We start from the raw sequence: 19,562 nt of genomic DNA on the forward strand, positions 1-19,562 counted from the left end.
AACCTTGAAAGAGGAATGAAGAGATCAAGCTAGAAATGTTTTCTCATACTGGACCAAATTGGGTTTGGATGGATATGTGACTATAATCCTCTCAACACTTGATTTGGAAAATGCATGTGGTATAATCAGTGACCATACTTCATCTCTTCTCATGAGCAATTGACCAAGGAATTGGCTATTGATCAAGATTTGAGAGATTGAATTACAAGAAATTGTAATTCAATCACTTAAAATTGCCAAGGAGATCAATGAGTGCATTGATTGAGGAAGAGATGAAAATGAAATTGATCCGGAGAATGCAACATCTCCTAAGCCCAATGAACTCCCCATTCCTGATCTTACCCATTCTCTTTAATTTCAGTTATTTACTCTTATGAGAAATTCCCCCATTCCCATTTACAATTCTGCAATTTACTTTCAGTCATTTACTTTCAGTTCTTTAATTTTAGCATTTACTTTTTCTGCCATTTGCTTTACCGCCATTTTATTTTCTGCACTTCTCAACTCAAATTCTGATTCGCTCAAATAGAACATTCCTCTAATTAAAGTTGCTTGATCAATCAATCCTTGTGGGATTCGACCTCACTCTATTGTGAGTTTTTACTTGACGACAAATTCGGTACACTTGCCGAAGGAAATTTGTTATGAGACAAGTTTTCTGTGCATCAATCAGATTCACCCTCAGTGATGGTTTCATTCAAAAAGTCGTTGTCCTCGTCCATCGACCCTGGTGTAACCAGAAGAGACTCTTTATATGATAATTTCGGTTCTGTGACCTTTTTCTATCATTCTCAGCAAGAATTTCCATGTCAGCTCCCGACTGATTAAGATCGACGTCTCGTGCCTTAATTTTTTTTTGTACTCCGTTGCATAAGATCGAGCACTTGGGTAGAAACCCTAGGAGAGCTATTGTGATTCTCCATTTATCAAATTGATCAATTTACTAATTTAGTTTTGATTCTACCTGTGGCAACGGCATCAGTTGAGAGAATATTTTCTGTTATGAATATTATAAAGAGTTGACTTCGTAATTGAATGAGAGATGAGTGGTTAAATAATTGTTTGGTTACATATATAGAAAGAGAGACATTTAATCAAGTTGATAATGAAATAATTATTCAACATTTTCAAAATATGAAAAAAAGAAGAAAAATATCTTCAAAATTTGAAGCGAAAAAAGTTTGCGACTAATATAACTTTTAATTTTTTTTATATTCTTTTAATTAACGTGTACTTTTATATTTTTAAATTTAAATTGATATATATTTTGATAATAATATTAACTTGAATTTTTTGTCCTGGAAGACAATAGGATGACTCCATTATTGATAGCCCGAGAGTCGATCAAAAGAAGAAATTTTCTAAGCTTTTCTAAGCTTTTCTAAGCTGTACTTTCTTCCATGAGACGTTTTGTTCGAACTTATCCATATTACTGTTACATATAATTGTACGACTTCTTATCCCAATGTGAACCATCCATCTTATTAATTATTGAAATAAAATCTATCTATCTTTGATATAAAAAAGACGTGGAAAGTCAGAAAAAAACATTTAAAACGTTTTAAATAAAGAGATTTAATTTCATTTCTTGAATAAATTATTATATATTAAATTCTTTATATGTAATATAAATTAAAAATATTATAACATTATTAAAAAATATTATTATATTTCTGAAATCGTTATTTTAATTTTGATATTAATTTATTTAAAATATTAAATTTTTAACAAAAATTTTATTAAAAAATTTTTTATTTTTTTATTATTTTTATAAATTTTATAATAATATTTTTCTGCTTCCATTTTATTATATTTTGATAATTTTCTTTTACGAATTTAATAATTTTTTATGACTTCAATTTTTATTTATAATTTTTTAATAATTTTTTTAAGATTTATATTTTAAACTATTAATTCTTATCGCTAATTAGTCGTTTTTTAGTCTAATAATGTTTATTTATTTTTAAATTTTTTGAATAAAATTTATTTTAAAATTAAAATTTTAGAAAATTATTTTATATTGATTTAAAAAATTCAATGTTATTTAAATTTATATTAATTACAATAATTAATTTTGGTTTATTAATTTAGATAATTTAATTATTTTTTAAAATATTTTAATTTATTTATTGATTCAATTTTATTCATAATTTATATTTTTATTATTAAATCATATATTTTAAAATACGTTATTCAAATGGTGAAAACTCAGATGAAGTTGATTTTATGTAAAATTGATATTTGAGAGTCGTTAAATAAAAATTTAGTCAAATCAATTAAATCATCTAACAATTTTTACATGAAATTCATTGCACCTTGAGTTTCCACCTATTTAAATAGCCATAGAAAAAGTTATTTGTGGTGTGCAACCCCAAACACCATAAGAAAAGCCATATCTACTATCTAGCAACCCCAAACACAAACCCAGATCCAGAGAGAGGGAGAAAAAAAAAATGGATTCAATCTTAAATTACCTAAAGACGACCGAAATAACCGGAATCCTTTGTCTAATAATCTTACTCTATATACTTCTCCGACCCTTCAAAAATGGTGGTAACCTCAAAGGACCTCCCATGGCAGCTGGTGCATGGCCTATAGTGGGTCACCTTCCATTGTTGCGCGGTTCACAGCCACTTCACAAAACTTTAGGCGCCATGGCTGACAAATACGGACCCCTTTTCACCATCAAGCTCGGCGCCACAGAGACCATAGTAGTCAGCAACTGGGAAATGGCCAAAGAGTGCTTCACCACAAACGACATGACCGTTTCGTCTCGTCCCAAGACCATTGCAATGGAGAACCTTACCTACAACTTCGCCGCTTTTGGTTTAGGACCGTACGGTCCATACTGGCGAGAGCTTCGCAAGATCACAACCTTAGAGCTTCTCTCGAATCGCCGAATAGAGCTTCTAGGCGATGTTCGCGTCTCTGAAGTTCAAGCCTCTGTTAATGAGCTCTATAGTCTTTGGTCCAGAAAGAAAAACAATGACGGTTACGTGTTAGTGGAGATGAAAGAATGGTTTTCACGACTGACCTTCAACACGGCTCTTAGAATGATTGCCGGAAAGAGATACTTTGGTGGTGCTACCGCAGATGCTGTGCCGGCGGCTGGCGGCGAGGAAAAGGCGAAAAAGTGTTTAAAATTAATCGATGATTTTATGCATCTTTTGGGATTATTTACTGTGGGAGATGCTATTCCTTCGTTGAGGTGGATGGATTTTGGAGGCCATGAGAAAGCCATGAAAAAAACTGCTAAGGAATTAGACAGTGTTTTGAGTGAATGGTTGGAGGAGCATAAAATAAATTTCGGGAAAAAAGCTTCCAGTGAACGAGATTTCATGGATGTTATGATCTCTATTCTCGGAGAATCAAAGATTCATGGGTTTGATGCTGATACCATAATTAAAGCCACATCAATGGTATGAGTTTATTATAGAGTAGTTGTGTACAATTTTACTAGGAGTTAATATTACATATTTAAAATTTATGTTAACTTATTATTCCTTATTGTTATTGCTTCTCTATGTTTAAAATTTAGGAAAATTTTCTGAAATGAATTTGTTACCAGTGGTATATTAACAGGGAATTTTTCTAAAATGAATAAAAAATTATTTATTTTTCAAAAAAAATAAAAATTATTTTTTTCAAGTTGTAGACAAATCGAAAGAGACAAATCCAAATTGTTACAAAATTTAAAAAACAAGTAGCATTTCTCAAATCGAAAAAGGATAGGCCAAGCAACTAAAATAGTTAAAGCCTTCTTTCCTAAAACTAAAAAAAATACAAGAAAATAAATATACAACTAAAAAATATACTAGAAAAAATTTTAATTCTTCTATGCTATATGCCTATATTAATTGCATTTCATTTAAAACAAAAATATACAGAAAATATTAATTTTATTTATTTCTTTTCAATCCATTTTATATAAATAAAATAATATATAAAAAAATATAGAAAAAATATACATAAAAATATACTAGAAAATAAATGTACAAGAAAAAATAATAAAAAAATGTGTACAAAAGAATACAAGAATATAAATATACAAGAAAAATAAAAGATTATACGAGAAAATTTTAGTAAATAAAAAAAGAACAATATATTAGAGATAAGAAGGAATCCTAAATATATTGGAGATGAGAAGAAATTCTATCTCCAACAATATATTTTGTTAGAGATAAGAAGGTAGTAATACATAAGGACAAACAACTTTAAACAAACTATTAGGATTTAAACATGTGGAGGAGATACTACACAAGTGGATCCAAGCCTACTCATAAAAGAGAGATCCAGATATAGATATTTTGCAACTATTTTCTAACAGACCTATAATAATTTCAAAACAGAGGTCATTAATAGAACTCTTTACAAAATATCTTGATATATTCTAGTGCTTTTTTCTTTTTCAACACTAGAAATTTCTATAGATCTGATCAGTTTCATTTTTGATAGGCAGGATCCTCATACAAGAGGTAAGTTTAGAGCATACGTAAAACTAAGGAGCAAAGATAGGCATATTAAAAAATTAAGTTTTCAGAGAAGGAGAGAATTTTAACAAGTATTCATGGTGAATATCTCATAACGGATTTTTTGAATTCGAAACTGAGTTGGTTCATTACAAGAATAAAGGCCTCTATATATAAAGACTTACAAATAAAGCTGAAATCTTCACGACTAATAAAAAACGAGACATGTGGCAAATAAGAAGGAATCTTATCTCCTGCTATAGCAATACATAAAGACAAACAACTTTAAATATACTACTAGGATCTAGACACGTGGAGGATGAGGATAGGGATCCTATCAACTCCATTATTACCCTTTTACTGCATACATAATTATTTAGCTAAAGGCCAGAACTTAGTGATGTGCTCATGCTCTGTGATGTCATCTATGTGTTTTAAATGTGGAGCAAACGCGGTTGTATCTTCTTGTTGAAAATAGTAGTCATCAACTCTTTCATAGGCAGTAAACGACTCTTCCGTTGGTTCTTCAGTGTCATCATCAATCCCTGCATCCACATGTGTTGGATTAGATATAAGAGTGGATAAACCCTTGCATCTGCTTCTTCATAGTTGTAAGTATTCTGAGAGAATGGTGGATTGTCCCACAGGTTTGAGTCTTGAGCGAGTGATAGGGTTGGAAAAGAGATAGACCCAGTAAGAAAATCAGTTTGAAATTGCCGTAACTCTTCTTGTATTGTTCTGCTTGTTCCCGAGGAGTTAGAATTGTCTTCTTCTTGGCAGAGAGAAAGTCCTTCAATAATTACCGATAGCGTATGTATTGATATTAGGTTTATTACAAAAAGTAAGATGCTTGGCAAGCTTGTTGAGATAACTTTTTTCATCTGTAGGCCACATCTTTGAATACCCTACTATGTTGATGTTGCATCGTGTATAGAGAGTATCTTGCTTGTAATGAAACTGTCTCCTTAGGACAAAAGAGTAATAAAATTTCTGCTTCTTTTTGTGAGGAATATTCTATATTCCATGAGCCTCCAGCGCATTGTAAAGTTTTTCTCGCCGTGTTAGAATAGGTGCAAATATAGTCAAAAGTTGTTCAAGGAATGACCCCGAAAATTGCCTATCACAAAGCAGGTGATACATGGCAAGAGCGGGAACAACTATGGCATAGTCATATTGGACAAAAAGTGTCCACATGAATCATAACATTTCTTCTGGAATTGATCCCTTGTTGATGGGGATGATGCAGTAAGGAGAGTCGATATTAAAATATCGAGAGTTGGCTATTATCTGTGTAACAAGGAGGAGCATGTGTAACCAATAAAACAGACATTGTTGGGCCAAATTTTTACAATAGCAGACAAATCTGCCATATGATCCTCCTCAGTTTAATCATCAAAGAAATCTGATAGATGGATGTATTAGATATATCCTCAATAAATGTATCATTCATTGCTGTGTATGCACTTAGCATTCCTATGGTCCTATCAGGATTTGGTGATCCTTCTTTAATTTTCTTTTCTTTAGCAGGGGTCTTAGAGGTAGAAGAAGAAGAAAATAATCCATTGTTACAACCCTCAACAATCAAACCCAACTCAGATAAAAGCAGGCAACCTCTATTTTACTTTTGACAACCTTCTTCCACACAAATATAGAGAAAGGTTAAGTGATTTTGGTGCATGGATTGATACTAGAATGGCAGCCTCAAACACAAGCATCCAGCAAGTTTTCTCTAAATTTATTATCAGGATGACAGGCAATCTTAGAGAATGGATCAACACCCTTAGTGAGTATGAACGCCTGCAACTCATCAATGGAAGTGTTGCCCAGTTCCTAGGAACATTATACAGAGTTTCTAGGAGGTATTGCTATCATCCAAAAAAAATTCTCAGGAATACTTTGAGATGAGATGCTGCTCTTTCAACAGAAAAGATATGAAAATTCATTACAAAAAGATGGCAGCTAAGTACTATCTTTTTGGAGGACAGAGCAATCCACTCCTTAAACAAGTATTCCTTGCCTCACTTCCAGAAGAACTTCAACCGGAGATTTAGAGAATGATGGTTACACTCCGAAAGAAAATTCCTACAACTCTTGGAGAAATTTATCAGCTGGCTTTAGCAGCTCTTGACAAGCTTTGTGAACAGTAACAGATGATCAAACAATTAACAAAAAATTCTCAAAAACTGAAAGGAGCCTGTAACAAATCCTATCTGAAAATCAAGTAAAATGATGCTGACTCTTGTGATTGTCAAACAAAAAGAAGGCACCACTTCAGACGGACTCAACGTCCTATTTTTGGCAAAAATCACTTTGGAGGAAGAAGAAACTTTGGAAGGAGTAAAATAGACATTGTTGAGTCAGGATTTTTACTTTAATGAGGTTTGTTGGCTTGGCTGAGAAAGGAAAAGGCTCCAATATACACCACTAAATCGATTAATGTCACCCGATGTAACAGATTGAAACCGGTACAACCGATCTTTCATTCACCTTAAAAAAATATATTTCAAAAAATAATACTTTTTAAATTTTTTTTGAGAAATAATAAATTTGTTTATTTCATTTCAAAATGTTTTCCTTAATATATATTATGTTGCTTATAGTATAATTTATATACAACTTTAAACTTAAGGTCAAAAGTTAGCTTTATTTTTCTATTTATGTTATTTCTTATTTTTATTTTTTAAATTAGAAAATAAAGTAAAGAAAATGATTTAGAAATTTAATAACCAATATGTGTTGGTATTACTTCACTCATTCACTTTAATAAATATCGAAGTTTAAATCTCACTTTATGTATACAATAATTCATTGATTAATGATAAATTCTTAAATAAAATTTATATTTACAATATATTAGTTCTTAACCTATAAAACAAGAAATAAAAAATAAATAAAATGTGAGAATAACTACAAAGACCAAAGTTGTGTAATTCAATTTAAAACGAGTAAACTAATTTGGCTATTGCCGATTTTACACCATTTGACTAACCAAGTGTTTTGTTTTTCAGAATGATCTTGTTGAGAAAATTAGTTATAGTAGCATTGTTTGTATAATTAATGTGGTAAACGTGTTTTTTGCAGTCAATGATTGCTGGAGGAACTGATACAACTAGTGTTACTCTTACATGGGCACTATGTTTATTATTAAGAAATCCTCGTACATTGAAAAAAGTAAAAGAAGAACTTGATAGCCAAATCGGAAGCGAGAGATGCATAACAGAATCAGATCTAAACAAATTAGTGTATCTTCAAGCTATAGTGAAGGAGACACTAAGATTGTATCCAGCAGGTCCTCTTGGAGCACCTCGGGAATTCATAGAGAATTGCACTTTAGGTGGATTTCATGTCAAAAAAGGATCTCGATTAGTTGCGAATATTTGGAAAATTCAAAGTGATCCAAGTATTTGGTCAGATCCCTTGGAATTCAAACCAGAGAGGTTTCTCACAACTCACAAAGACATTGATGTTAAGGGTCAGCATTTCGAGCTTTTGCCATTTGGAAGTGGTAGAAGGATTTGTCCTGGAATCTCATTTGCCCTTCAAATGGTTCACTTTGCTTTGGCTAGGTTCTTGCACTCGTTTGAAATTTTACAACCTTCTCCTGATGAACCAATTGATATGACTGGCATCCTCGGATTATCCTATGCCAAAACTACTCCAATTGAGATTTTGATCAAGCCATGTTTGGCTCTTGCTTGTTATGAAACCATGTAAGATTTAGTAGTATTGTCATCTTGTTAAATTATATATATGTCCGTGTTCGTGTAGTACAAGTATATGAGGCTATGAAGTGTAATGCAGAAGATTTGATTTGGAATTAATGCCAGACAAAGATCTGATATCTGGTATTAAATCTATGGCTTAAATTTGGAAATTACACTTTGTGAAGTTGGATATTGATCTATTGAAATATCTTAGTGTGGTTATGGATTAAATCTTTATGCAATAGGGTCGAATTAATAGATTGATTTTGTTGTGGTTAGTAGCTAATATGTATGTAGCAGGTGCCTTTTCTAAGTTTAATTTTGGTTTGGCTTTATACTAAATCAATATGATTGTACTCCCATTATTATACTCCAGTCTCATGAGTATAAATAGAGATTAATATAAAAAAAACTATAGCTATGGATAAAATTTGTTTTGCAATAATTTTTTCATTAGGTATCCTTATTAAATTGGGATTAAGCTCTTTTAAAATGAAAAAAATTACTAAAATAATAAAAAATTTAGTTAATTTGTCTCTTAAAAATACATATTAAGAGTATTATAATAATAAAAAGTTTTTAAATTTTTATTGTATTCAATACATTGAAAATATATAAAAAATTAATTTTTCAAATACTTTTAGCCAAATAATTTTTTTGGTATTTTTAAGATGTGTCTTTAAGACATAACTTAACAAAATTCATATTTTAATATTTTCATTATTTTTTAGTCAAGATAGTGAAATTTATAATTAATAAAAATTAAAAATTAAAAATTTAAAGATGATTAAAGTATCATTTTATCACATTATCAAAAAAAAAAATTTTATTGGATTGTAAAAAATTTTATTATTTATTAAAAAAAAAAGAAAACAAATTACAATGGTTTCAAATTGCTCCAAAATTTTCTTTATTTAATCCTCTCCAAACTGTCATGCTTACACACGGACACAAAAAAGAATCTACCATAATCCTATGTTTAGCAACAATTATTCTAGGACTAAATTTTTAAAGCGGTCTCCCAAATTCGGCCGCACACCAATATTACTCTTCAATTTTCAATTGCACTAATTTGACATCTCATATTGAATTACATACAAGTCCTTCAACTCATTTTTGGGGTGAGTCGGCAAGCGGACTGCTGATGGGGCACAACCACTGTCACATTGTCAATTATAATTCTTCAATTTAGTATCTGTCCCCATTTATAAACCCTAATGCTTCTTCTTCTTCTTCTTTTCTGCTTTTCTTCTTTACCATCTTCTACTTCTGTCATTACCCATCTTTGTTGCTCATTGGTGGTGGTTCGTGTGGAGTAACTCACTCCGCCTCTTCAGTTTTTTGCCAGTGCATATATTATACTCCTTAGCATTCAGAGTTTGGATAGGCTTCTTCTCTGCTTGGGTTGTTTCTGGATCAAATTTAAGAGGATCAAACCTATCCCCAAAGTCTAACTTATTGTTTCAGATGCTTGATGATTCTGGGGAAAACCCAGCATGAAGCTCAAAGATGATTGTGCTAAATCGTAGTAAAATTTTCAGAGGTCAAGCTATGATGAGTCAGAAGCAGGGCACGAAGAAGAAGAAGATGATGAATCATAAGTTTACGAAGAAAGAGTGAACCCCGAAGCCAGTTTTGGATCTTCCAACACGTTGTCGAAGAATGCTTTGTATAGCACCCTACCACAGAGAGCTTTACGCGTAAGTTATAAATTCACGGCGACGAGGCATTACTACACTTAGACTTAGAGATACATATATAATTATAGAAGGATAATATTAAAACTAGGAGTCCATAAAGAAAACTTGAATATCGCCAGCCGTCAAACGCTCATGGACATGCTAAAGCAATAGAGCATCGTATACAAAAGCGGAAATATCAGAAGTTCAATAAGAAGGTACATAATAAAGTATATACATAATAGTTACTAGTCTCGACTGGTGAAGAAAGGCCGGCTAGAAGATTACATTACTAGAGACAATACAAAATAATAAACCTATCTCTCCAATAAAAAGTCTTTAAGAGAAATTAAAGTCATATACAATGCAATTTTAAAATAGGGAGAGAACTCTAGTGTCAAAATAAAATCCTAAAAAGTAATAATCTTCGCTTCGTCTGCACTCTCACTGAGGTGTATTGCGTCCTGTATCAAAAAAGAAACAAGATAACAACAACAGGTGAGAACTCAAAGGTTCCCAGTAGGGTAACAATTTCTAATAATGACTACATAAAGAAATATGAACCCTCTACACAATTCTGATCTCCAAATTTTATAGGAATCAGCCTAGAATCTTAACTAGTCCATACAGGATTAATTTGCTATGGTACGAGTGATTTAAATTACCACTAGTCTCATCTATTTTCAACAGTCATCATTATTATTCTCAGTCTCAAGTATTTGAATGGGTCAAACACGAACAATAATTAATACAATGCAATCACAAATAGAGAACAATTATGACAAGTAACACAATTAGCAGTTAAATAGATTATCAATTAGGCAAACTAAGTAATTATGCACGCATAAACAATTACAAACAAATACACATGATGTATGTCTGTCCTACTGACCGTGAGCTCACGTGTCAGTTGTACTGTCAGACCCGACACATCTGGTAGCTAACCGGGATATTTTCTCTCTGTTGTGCATCCGCAGGAGGAACATCCAAGACTTATCACAAGCCGGTCTTGGGAGGAAGAAAGCCCTGAATATGTCACCTTCTCACTGGAGGTAGCACTATCCTGGAGTATTCTCGGCTACCCTTAACAATCAAAGAGACTGTGATGCAACAAGAAAGAGAATCCTCAACATAACTCATCCACACCACAGTTGGGAATTAAACCAAAGAAAATCCTCAACCTTCTATCCGATCCCCCGATGCAACAGGAGGGGGAATCCTTAACCTCACTTGTCTGCCACAACAAAAGAGGAAATCCTTAATTCAGAATCACACAATCAAAATTATTAACAAATTGAATCACAGAATCAACTCAAAACACGCAAAAATAAATTGAACCCAGCTACTCGGAATCACAAAATCAGAATTATTAACAAATTAAATCACAAAATCAACTCAAAACAAGTAAAAATAAATTGAACCCAACAACTCAGAATGTAACACCCTACCACACATAGCCTTATGCTTAAGTCATAAAACAGGGGTGGCGAGGTATTACGACCTCTAAAACTAAAATTTAGTATATATAGTAGTGTGAAAAATGTTTATAACTAGGAGCCCTTGAAGAAAAATGGGTTAAACAAAATCATTAAATTGAAAGCGCAACACTCCGATCGATACGAATAAACAAGAGGGTGCCAAAAATACGAATATCAAAACTCAAGACTCGGTTTGTGAAAATAACCGGTCCGAGCATAGAAGTATATATATATATAAAGTAAGGAACCCAAAAGAAATCCAAAAGACAAGTTACAGAACCTGTTCTCCAAAACAACCTCTAAGAGGAGTCAAAACAATATATATGTATATAGTGAAGATAATAAGTATCTAATTAAGTACATAAAACCAAAATAAAGTCCCGAGAACTAAGGATCTTCACTAATCCAGAAGTCTCCAGCACGCCTCAGCGAGGAGCCTCACGACCTGCATCTGAAAACCACAAAATCCGCATGGGTGAGAACCGGAGGTTTTCAGTATGGTAACAGTGCCCACATATCTAACATGTAATGTCCTGGGAAAGCCGAAGGCAATCCTAGAACTTCCAACAGATAATCAAAACTTATAAACAATCTAAACCATAATTAAAACAGGCAACTAGATAAAGATCTTCAGTCTAACTAACACTCCCCTTTCCAAATCCTTCGAACCTCCCAACCGCCATTAGTAATTTGATATCGCAAACACAATTATATCAACAAGGAAATGCACAAATAGGAAGCAGATACGGCAATTAGATAATTAGCAAGTATTATGCAGTTAATTAGACATTCCAAACAATTCACATATAATGCATATGATGTATGCCTGACTTAGTGGCTGATGAGTCTCATCTGTCGGTTATAAAGCCAACCCGACAAGTCCTTGTAGCTAACCATTGGACTGTCCCTCTGTCGTGCATCCCCAACTCGAGTTATTCTCAATCATAATCATCAATACATATACACAACACCCACACTGATGTTTATCCACGGGGTGAGCTCATCCGGAACTTTCAGTGTCCGGCCACACTTACGACATAGGGTCAGCAGAGTATCGAGTCTCTACCTGGAGCACGTGGTGGCTAGCCACTGCTTTCACCCAGGGAAACTCGTATCTCAGATAGTGGAAGTGCAACATTCACATTTCATTCATTAAGCATATATGCAATCATACGCAACCATAATTCAATAATAGCTCAGCCATAATTCGGCAATAACTCAGCCCTTTGGCTCATAATACAATCCATAACCATCCAATTTATTAACAATCTCAGCACTTCGGCTCATGGCATATAAAGCACTTCCACCATCATAATCAACACCCGATACAATTATCATTAATCATAATTCATCATTAATTCTCTCATTTCTTCATCCACAAGTTATGACATTTCCTAACTTCTTCCCATCGCTAGGCATATCATAAGGATTTAGGACATAAAGCGTGAGAACGGAGGCTTAGAAGTCTGAAATTCGGTTTTGAAAACTTAAAAATCAGTTTTTGGTGAAAATGGAGCCATGTGTGTGCGTCGCTAATGCGCACGCGTGGAAGGCTGGAAAAGTAGAGTGACGCATGAGCGTCGCCCATGCGCACGCATGGAAAGCAGAGAGATCAAGTGACGCATGTGCGTCAGCCACACATACGCGTGGGTGCGTTTTGTGCTCCTCGCACAAAACCAGCACAGTACTAGCGCAACTCTCTGGATTTTCTACTGGGCACTTGCATCAATACAGCGATGTGTACGCGTCGGCCAGGCGCACGCGTGGGGGAGTAAAAATCTGAGATTGACGCATGCGCGTCGGAGCACGACTTGCCAAAAATTTTACTAAGCTAAAAGTTGCAGAATTCCAGTTTCAAACCCCAAACTTCCAACGGGCATAACTTTTTCGTTTCAAATCATTTTGCATCCGTTCTTTGAACAGCATAAACATCTCGGATCCAATTTTATTTTTAAATAAGTTTGACAGAAATCAGGGATCCGGAGACCAAGTTATGCTCTGTCAAAGTGAACTAACTCCTCATTGATGAATTGTTTTCATCGACCCAAAAACTACATTTTCATACAAACCCACAAAATTCTATTTTCAAAACAAACCAATTTCAAATCTTTTCAAAACCAACCAAAACTTACCAAAAATCAACCTCAAGCCTCCTCAACTCATATGTTAACATTCTTATCAAATTCACAATCCACCAATCCACCATTTTAACCAATCTCAATCAAATAACTCAATTTCAAACACAATATCTTGTCATATATCTTTCCTTATCCCAATTTCCAACAATACCATCTCCATCAACTATCAATACATACAATCAATATTATCCTCACCATCAACATGGTTTCACTCACAATTCAATCTCAACCAATCATTAAGCATATATCACGACATGCATATCTCTCATACATCATACCATCAAAACATCAAAATTCATTAATCACATACATAACCACACATTTCATCTCACCCAATAAACAACATCAATAGTTCAAATCCTATATTAGGGCCTTTAGTCTAAGTTTTCACACCACATTACATTTTAAATACAGGAAACCGAAACCATACCTTGGCCGATTCCCCGCTCAACCCGGAACACCTCCAAAATACTTTTTCACAAGCTCTCACAACTTCAATACCTCCAAGAATAGATTTTTAACACACAAAAGCCCTTTTTTCAAGCTTTCCAAGACTTCAATTAAGCTCCAACACACATATATACACTTCCTAAATCATAATACCAAATTCAAGCATACCCACTCAATACCCAAACATCATAAACCAATAAATTCCACTAGGATTGAGAATCTTACCACACCCAAGGATCAAAGAGACAAGATTAAACCTCTCCTTCAAACTAGTTGGATCCTATAACATTAAAAGCTCACAAATCTCAACATTTTTTACCCAAAATTTCAAAATTAAGGCTGGAATTTCAGAGAGGAAATCGGGACCTACCTCAAAAAAAAAGTTATGGATTTTGTAGAGCTCAATACGGTGAATGCGTGACCATAAACGGTGCAGCAATCGAAGCTCCAGATCAAAAGTTATGGTGATTTGAAGATCAAGTAAGGGTGAGAACTTTGGAAGAGTGTTCTTCCCCCTTTCCTTGCAATTTCAGCTTTTTGGGGTTTAAGAGAGGAGAGAGAGAGAGTGCTGAATAAGGGTTTTAGGTTTAATTTGGTTGGGCCAAGGGCCCAATATGGGTCCGGTTGGTCCGGTTTGCCCGTTCGGTCAAATCTTGGGCCGGTTTCTTTAAAATTGGTGTCAAAATTCTCGTTTTAATTTTCTCTATCATATTAAGCCATAAAAATAATATTTCTAATTTTCTAGAATAAATTTTAATTTATAGGTTAATTAGTCTTTAATTAACCGGATTTTACACAAAATCACAAAAACAGAATTATTAACAAATTCAATTACAGAATCAACTCAAAACAAGCAAAAATAAATTGAACCTAGCAACTCAGAATAACAAAAATAAGGGAGAAGAGTGTACATTTTATAAATAGAGGAGAGAAAAATATCATTTTAGTATCTCTTAGATGAGGAGAGTAAAATTTTCTCTATTTTTATTAACTATTTACTTATTAAATAATTTGGAAATGATAATATTGCTTGTAATTTTTAATTTTTTATTATGTAGTGGATTGTTCTTTTCAAAACTTTAAATTACATGGTGGATTATTTTATTGGAAGTTTTAAATTTTGTCTGCTTTAAAATTTACTTGACGCGCTAATATGCAACATTGTGACCTGAATTGGAGGGTCATAGATTCAAATCGTAGATTGGTTGTCTAAATCTGTGTTTTTAAATGTTAAGTAAATTATTTATCCTTGGTTCATTGTAAATGTTTAGTTTGACAGTTTTATTGATTTGGAATCATATAATACTATTGTAATGAAATTCAGAGGAGATGACGGAAATACTGTGTTGGTGATTCTTGAGGATTTAATTTTGAGTAGTCTTACAACTTGCAAGTATCATAAATAGTTTGGTATGATTGATTCTTTACGTAATGTAGTAGTATTAATATAGTCTAATATCTAATGCTTATTAGTATTACTCTTTTGACTTCTGGTTTAGTTTTGTTCAATTTTTGTAATTGCGGGTTTGGTGCATTTTAAATCTAATTTTTCTACTTAATTAAATTCTCTTATTTTTTTTAAATTTTAATAGTAAGCTTTAATATTTGAACTTGTTTGTGATCTTTTAACTAAAAATTATAGATAAATTGTTATAAAATTATAAAATTTTAAATTTTGTTAGTTTAGAAATGATTTAACTTAAATATTTAAAATTATATATTGATTTTCACACAAACTTTTTTTTAAAAAAAATAAGTTTGTCGTCGGTTAAATTCGCCAGTAACTATTAATTTAATTATTAACAATAAATAATATATTACCATCATATTTATCAGGAGAAAAATACGATGATAACAAGCTCTAGAATTTTGCCAAGTAAAAGTTTATATCCACCACTAAATTCATCGATAATTAGGGGCGGACGAAAAATCCACTAATAAACAGTTACTGACGAAGTTTATACCAATAGATTCTTTTAGTAAATTCATCAACAAATCCTACGATATCTAGTGACTTTTATTTATGACGAATTGTAGCTAAAAAGTATGTGAGTGATGGGTATGTATCGGCTGATTTTTTAAAAAGTAGACAACACCTAAAAAAAAACTAAAGTAATCATAAATTTTGTATCAAAAGTAGGGATCGGATGTCAACGAAGGGGGTGAGGGCGGGGGTGTAGATACCTCCGAACTCTCTATCCCTAAATTCTAACCCTTTTTTGTCTCCATCTTCAATCTCTACTGTGAAAGAATGTTTACCTTTATCTCTATTTCATGCATTTTTCAAAGTTCTTGCAAGGTCCTGTGCTCCATTTAACGAAATTTAAAACCCAAATAAAAAATAAAAAAATCATAAAAACATTAGAACAATTTACAAATATATCTTATTCAAAATTATAAATTAAGTAAAATTTTATATTATGTTCTAAAAAATAAAATAGCATACCATAAAATTACTAAAATATATATGAGAGGTGAAATTACTAAAATATATACAATAGCTCTAAAATTTTAATGACAATTATGTATATTCACCTAATTCAAAAATCACACGGAACAGGTCGGGATCTTCGCTTAGGTCCTTGCAGTTGTCTCTTCCACCTCTGTCCTGTGAAAAAAAAATTCTGTATTTAGGTCTCCATTTTGGACAATCCTTACGGTGATTTTCGTGGCCTGAGAAGTTTTGCCACATCTAACCAAAAAAAAATAATATATTTTTTTTTCAAATTTTGCAACTAGTAGTTATTACATAAATTTACAATGCAAATGAATAATAATTAAAATATACCAAAATATATAATAATAACAATCAATAAAAACATAAAATTTAAGTAAGACTGAAATTAATCATCATGATAAAAGTAAAATAAAAAATAAAAATGCTATATACACACAAATAATTAGTTACCATATATTTGTGCATAAATACATGTGTAACACCCTAACACACAGAACTTTACACCTAGGATGTAAAATAGAGGTGGCGAGGCGCTACGACCTCTAAAATAAAATATATATACGTATAATAATTAAAAGATTGCAGTATACTAGGAGCCTTGAAGAAAGGAGAAAAACAAAATCACAAAATTAAAAACGCAACACTCAGAAACAACGTAACTTATGTAAGAAGAAACTACGGTTCTTAAACATATATATATATATATATATATATATATATATATATATATATATATATATATATATATATGGAAAGTAAGAGTAGAGGATCAAGATACAAAATATCAAGCTCCGAACTCATCCTGCGAAGCTAAGTCTGGCCAGAGAATAGTTACATACATATATATATAATCCATAACCCAAAATACATAAAAGCAACCCTAGTTTTTCATAAACCTCTACGAGGTGCAAAAGTAAAACATATATATATATGGAGAATCTATACATATATATAACAAAATAGAACAAAAAAGTATAATCCCAAAAAGCCCACTTCACTGCGGAGAACTCCAGACGCGAGTTGCCTTGACCTGCATATGAAAACACAAACATCATATGGGATGAGAACCAAGGGCTCTCAGCATGGTAAAGGTGCTACGCACATAAGATATAAGGTCTTGGGAATGTTAGAGGCAATCCTAGAATGCCGACACTCATATTATAAAACTTAAAGAGCGAAAACAGAAACTATAAAGTAAGGTGATTTTCTAAGGATTTCTGACTTAACCAAAACTTAAACCAAACTAAAACTTAACTAGAACCCTAACTCTCTCTGCCTTTCCTCCATTCTTCTATCTCCGGTGAAATTACAGAGACAAACAAGCAGACAATGGCAAACACATGTAGAATACAAGTAATACAGATAGCAAATATAACAAATAGCATGTTATAATCACTTAGGCAATCCCAATTAATACACAAGCAAGCAATTCAAACAATATGCATATGATGCATGCCTGTCCTATGATTGATGAGTCTCATCTGTCGGTTATCAAGCAAATCTAACAAGTTCGACTGCTAAACCCTGGACTGTCCCCCATCGCGCATTCCCATGAATCTATGCATAGCTTTTTCTATTCTCATTCATAATTCATTTATATACATAAAATTGCTCAATGGGGGTTAACCTTCTCAGAAATTTATAAGTGTTCGGTTAGCAACATTTCATAGCACACCAACACAGCACCAAATTTCCCACATCATACCACATTCAATCATACTTCAATATTACACAATTTCAAACCTAAATTCCTCATTTTAAATCAACAAGACTATCATCCACCTACTCAATATATATATAATCATATCATCATGTCATTCATCACCAACTCATCACTTAACATCCTTTTATCATTATAAAGAACAATCATCCAACAAATACTCAATTCATATCATAATAATCATCTAGGATGCTAAGCATTAAACATTTTCATGCATTCCAACCTATCTATGTTCATCTAACTTAAGTTTTCACAAGACATTATATATTAAATACGAGAAACTTAAACCATACCTTGGTCGATTTCCATGTATAATCCAAAATACCACCAAAGAGGCACCAAACACAGCTCCAAGGATCCAAAATCCCCAAAGTAATGGCACCTAAACTCCACCAAGCCACCAATGTATACAATCAAGCTCCAATTTACATACATACCAACCTAATTCACATATATGACATATACATACCCGAAATTCAATACCTATCATACTCAATTAAGAAATTAGCTAAGGTTCTAAAATTCTCACCTTACCCAAGGGTCATATAAGCAAGAGTGATTGTTTTCCTCAAGCTAATCAAATCCTATAACACCAAAGAACCAAAATCTCAATACCACTTTATATAATTTTCGAAATATTGGAAAAAAGAGAGGCTGAGAATAAAAATGGAAGTTCCATACCAACCTACATACCGGACTTTATAGAACTCGATGTCACGGATGCGTGGCCGCAAATGGTGCGGCGATTGGAGCTCGGAGCGGAAAGTTATGGTGGTTTGATTATGACGTTAGGGTTTTGTTTTTCTTCCCCCTTGCCTTGAGCATTGCTTCATCGTTTGTGCTGAATGGAGAAGAAGAATGAATATTTTTGAGTTCTTTTGGGCTGATAGGTTGGGTGTTGGGACCATTTCGGGTCCGGTTCGACCAGTTTTGTTTAATCTTGAGCCAAATTCTTTAAAATTAGTATCAAAATTTTTATTTTAATTAGTTCTATCCTATTTTACTATAAAATTTATATTTTTAATTTCCTTTATTAAAAGTTAATTTATTGATTAGTTATTCGTTAATTTTATGGAGTTTACAACTTGTGTTATTAAATTTATTTTAATATATATATATATATATATTTCATACAAGTGGCTAATTTAGTAACTGACGGTTGAATAAAAAATGTAACAATTGGCTTGCTTAATTCAAATAATTTAAATTGTCAAAAATTCAATAACTAATAATTTAATTAATATTTTATAATTTTAATTGAACGTAAAAACAATTAATAAAAAGAAAAATCATTATCACAAAACTATGAAATATATAACAACAAAAATATGTAATAAATTAATTTCATATCAAAAGAGAAAAAATTGAAATTGATGAACAACAAAAATAATAATTCTAATTTTTTTAAATAACTACATTAAAATATTACATATAATATAATTAAAAATAATTGGTATTTCTATTAT

General features: G+C 32.3%; 1 protein-coding gene across 1 annotated transcript; it reads left to right on the top strand.

Annotated features, from left to right (window-relative positions):
* The first annotated feature begins 1,240 nt into the window (after nt 1-1,240).
* Nucleotides 1,241-8,404, top strand: LOC112750721 (cytochrome P450 82A4). Its single transcript, XM_025799538.3, has 2 exons — nt 1,241-3,419; nt 7,551-8,404. Exons 1-2 carry the CDS (start codon nt 2,454-2,456, stop codon nt 8,181-8,183), a joined length of 1,599 nt encoding a protein of 532 aa, XP_025655323.1. The 5' UTR covers nt 1,241-2,453; the 3' UTR covers nt 8,184-8,404.
* The last annotated feature ends 11,158 nt before the right edge of the window (nt 8,405-19,562 follow it).

The sequence above is a fragment of the Arachis hypogaea genome, chromosome 15 (genome assembly GCF_003086295.3).
Source record: "Arachis hypogaea cultivar Tifrunner chromosome 15, arahy.Tifrunner.gnm2.J5K5, whole genome shotgun sequence".
NCBI classification, from domain to species: Eukaryota; Viridiplantae; Streptophyta; class Magnoliopsida; order Fabales; family Fabaceae; genus Arachis; species Arachis hypogaea.

Bases quoted from the DNA above. Each gene is read 5' to 3' on its own strand.
- LOC112750721 (XM_025799538.3), top strand. From the start codon at position 2,454: ATGGATTCAATCTTAAATTACCTAAAGACGACCGAAATAACCGGAATC. The intron at 3,420-7,550 runs GTATGAGTTTAT...TGTTTTTTGCAG, and splicing joins TAATTAAAGCCACATCAATG to TCAATGATTGCTGGAGGAAC.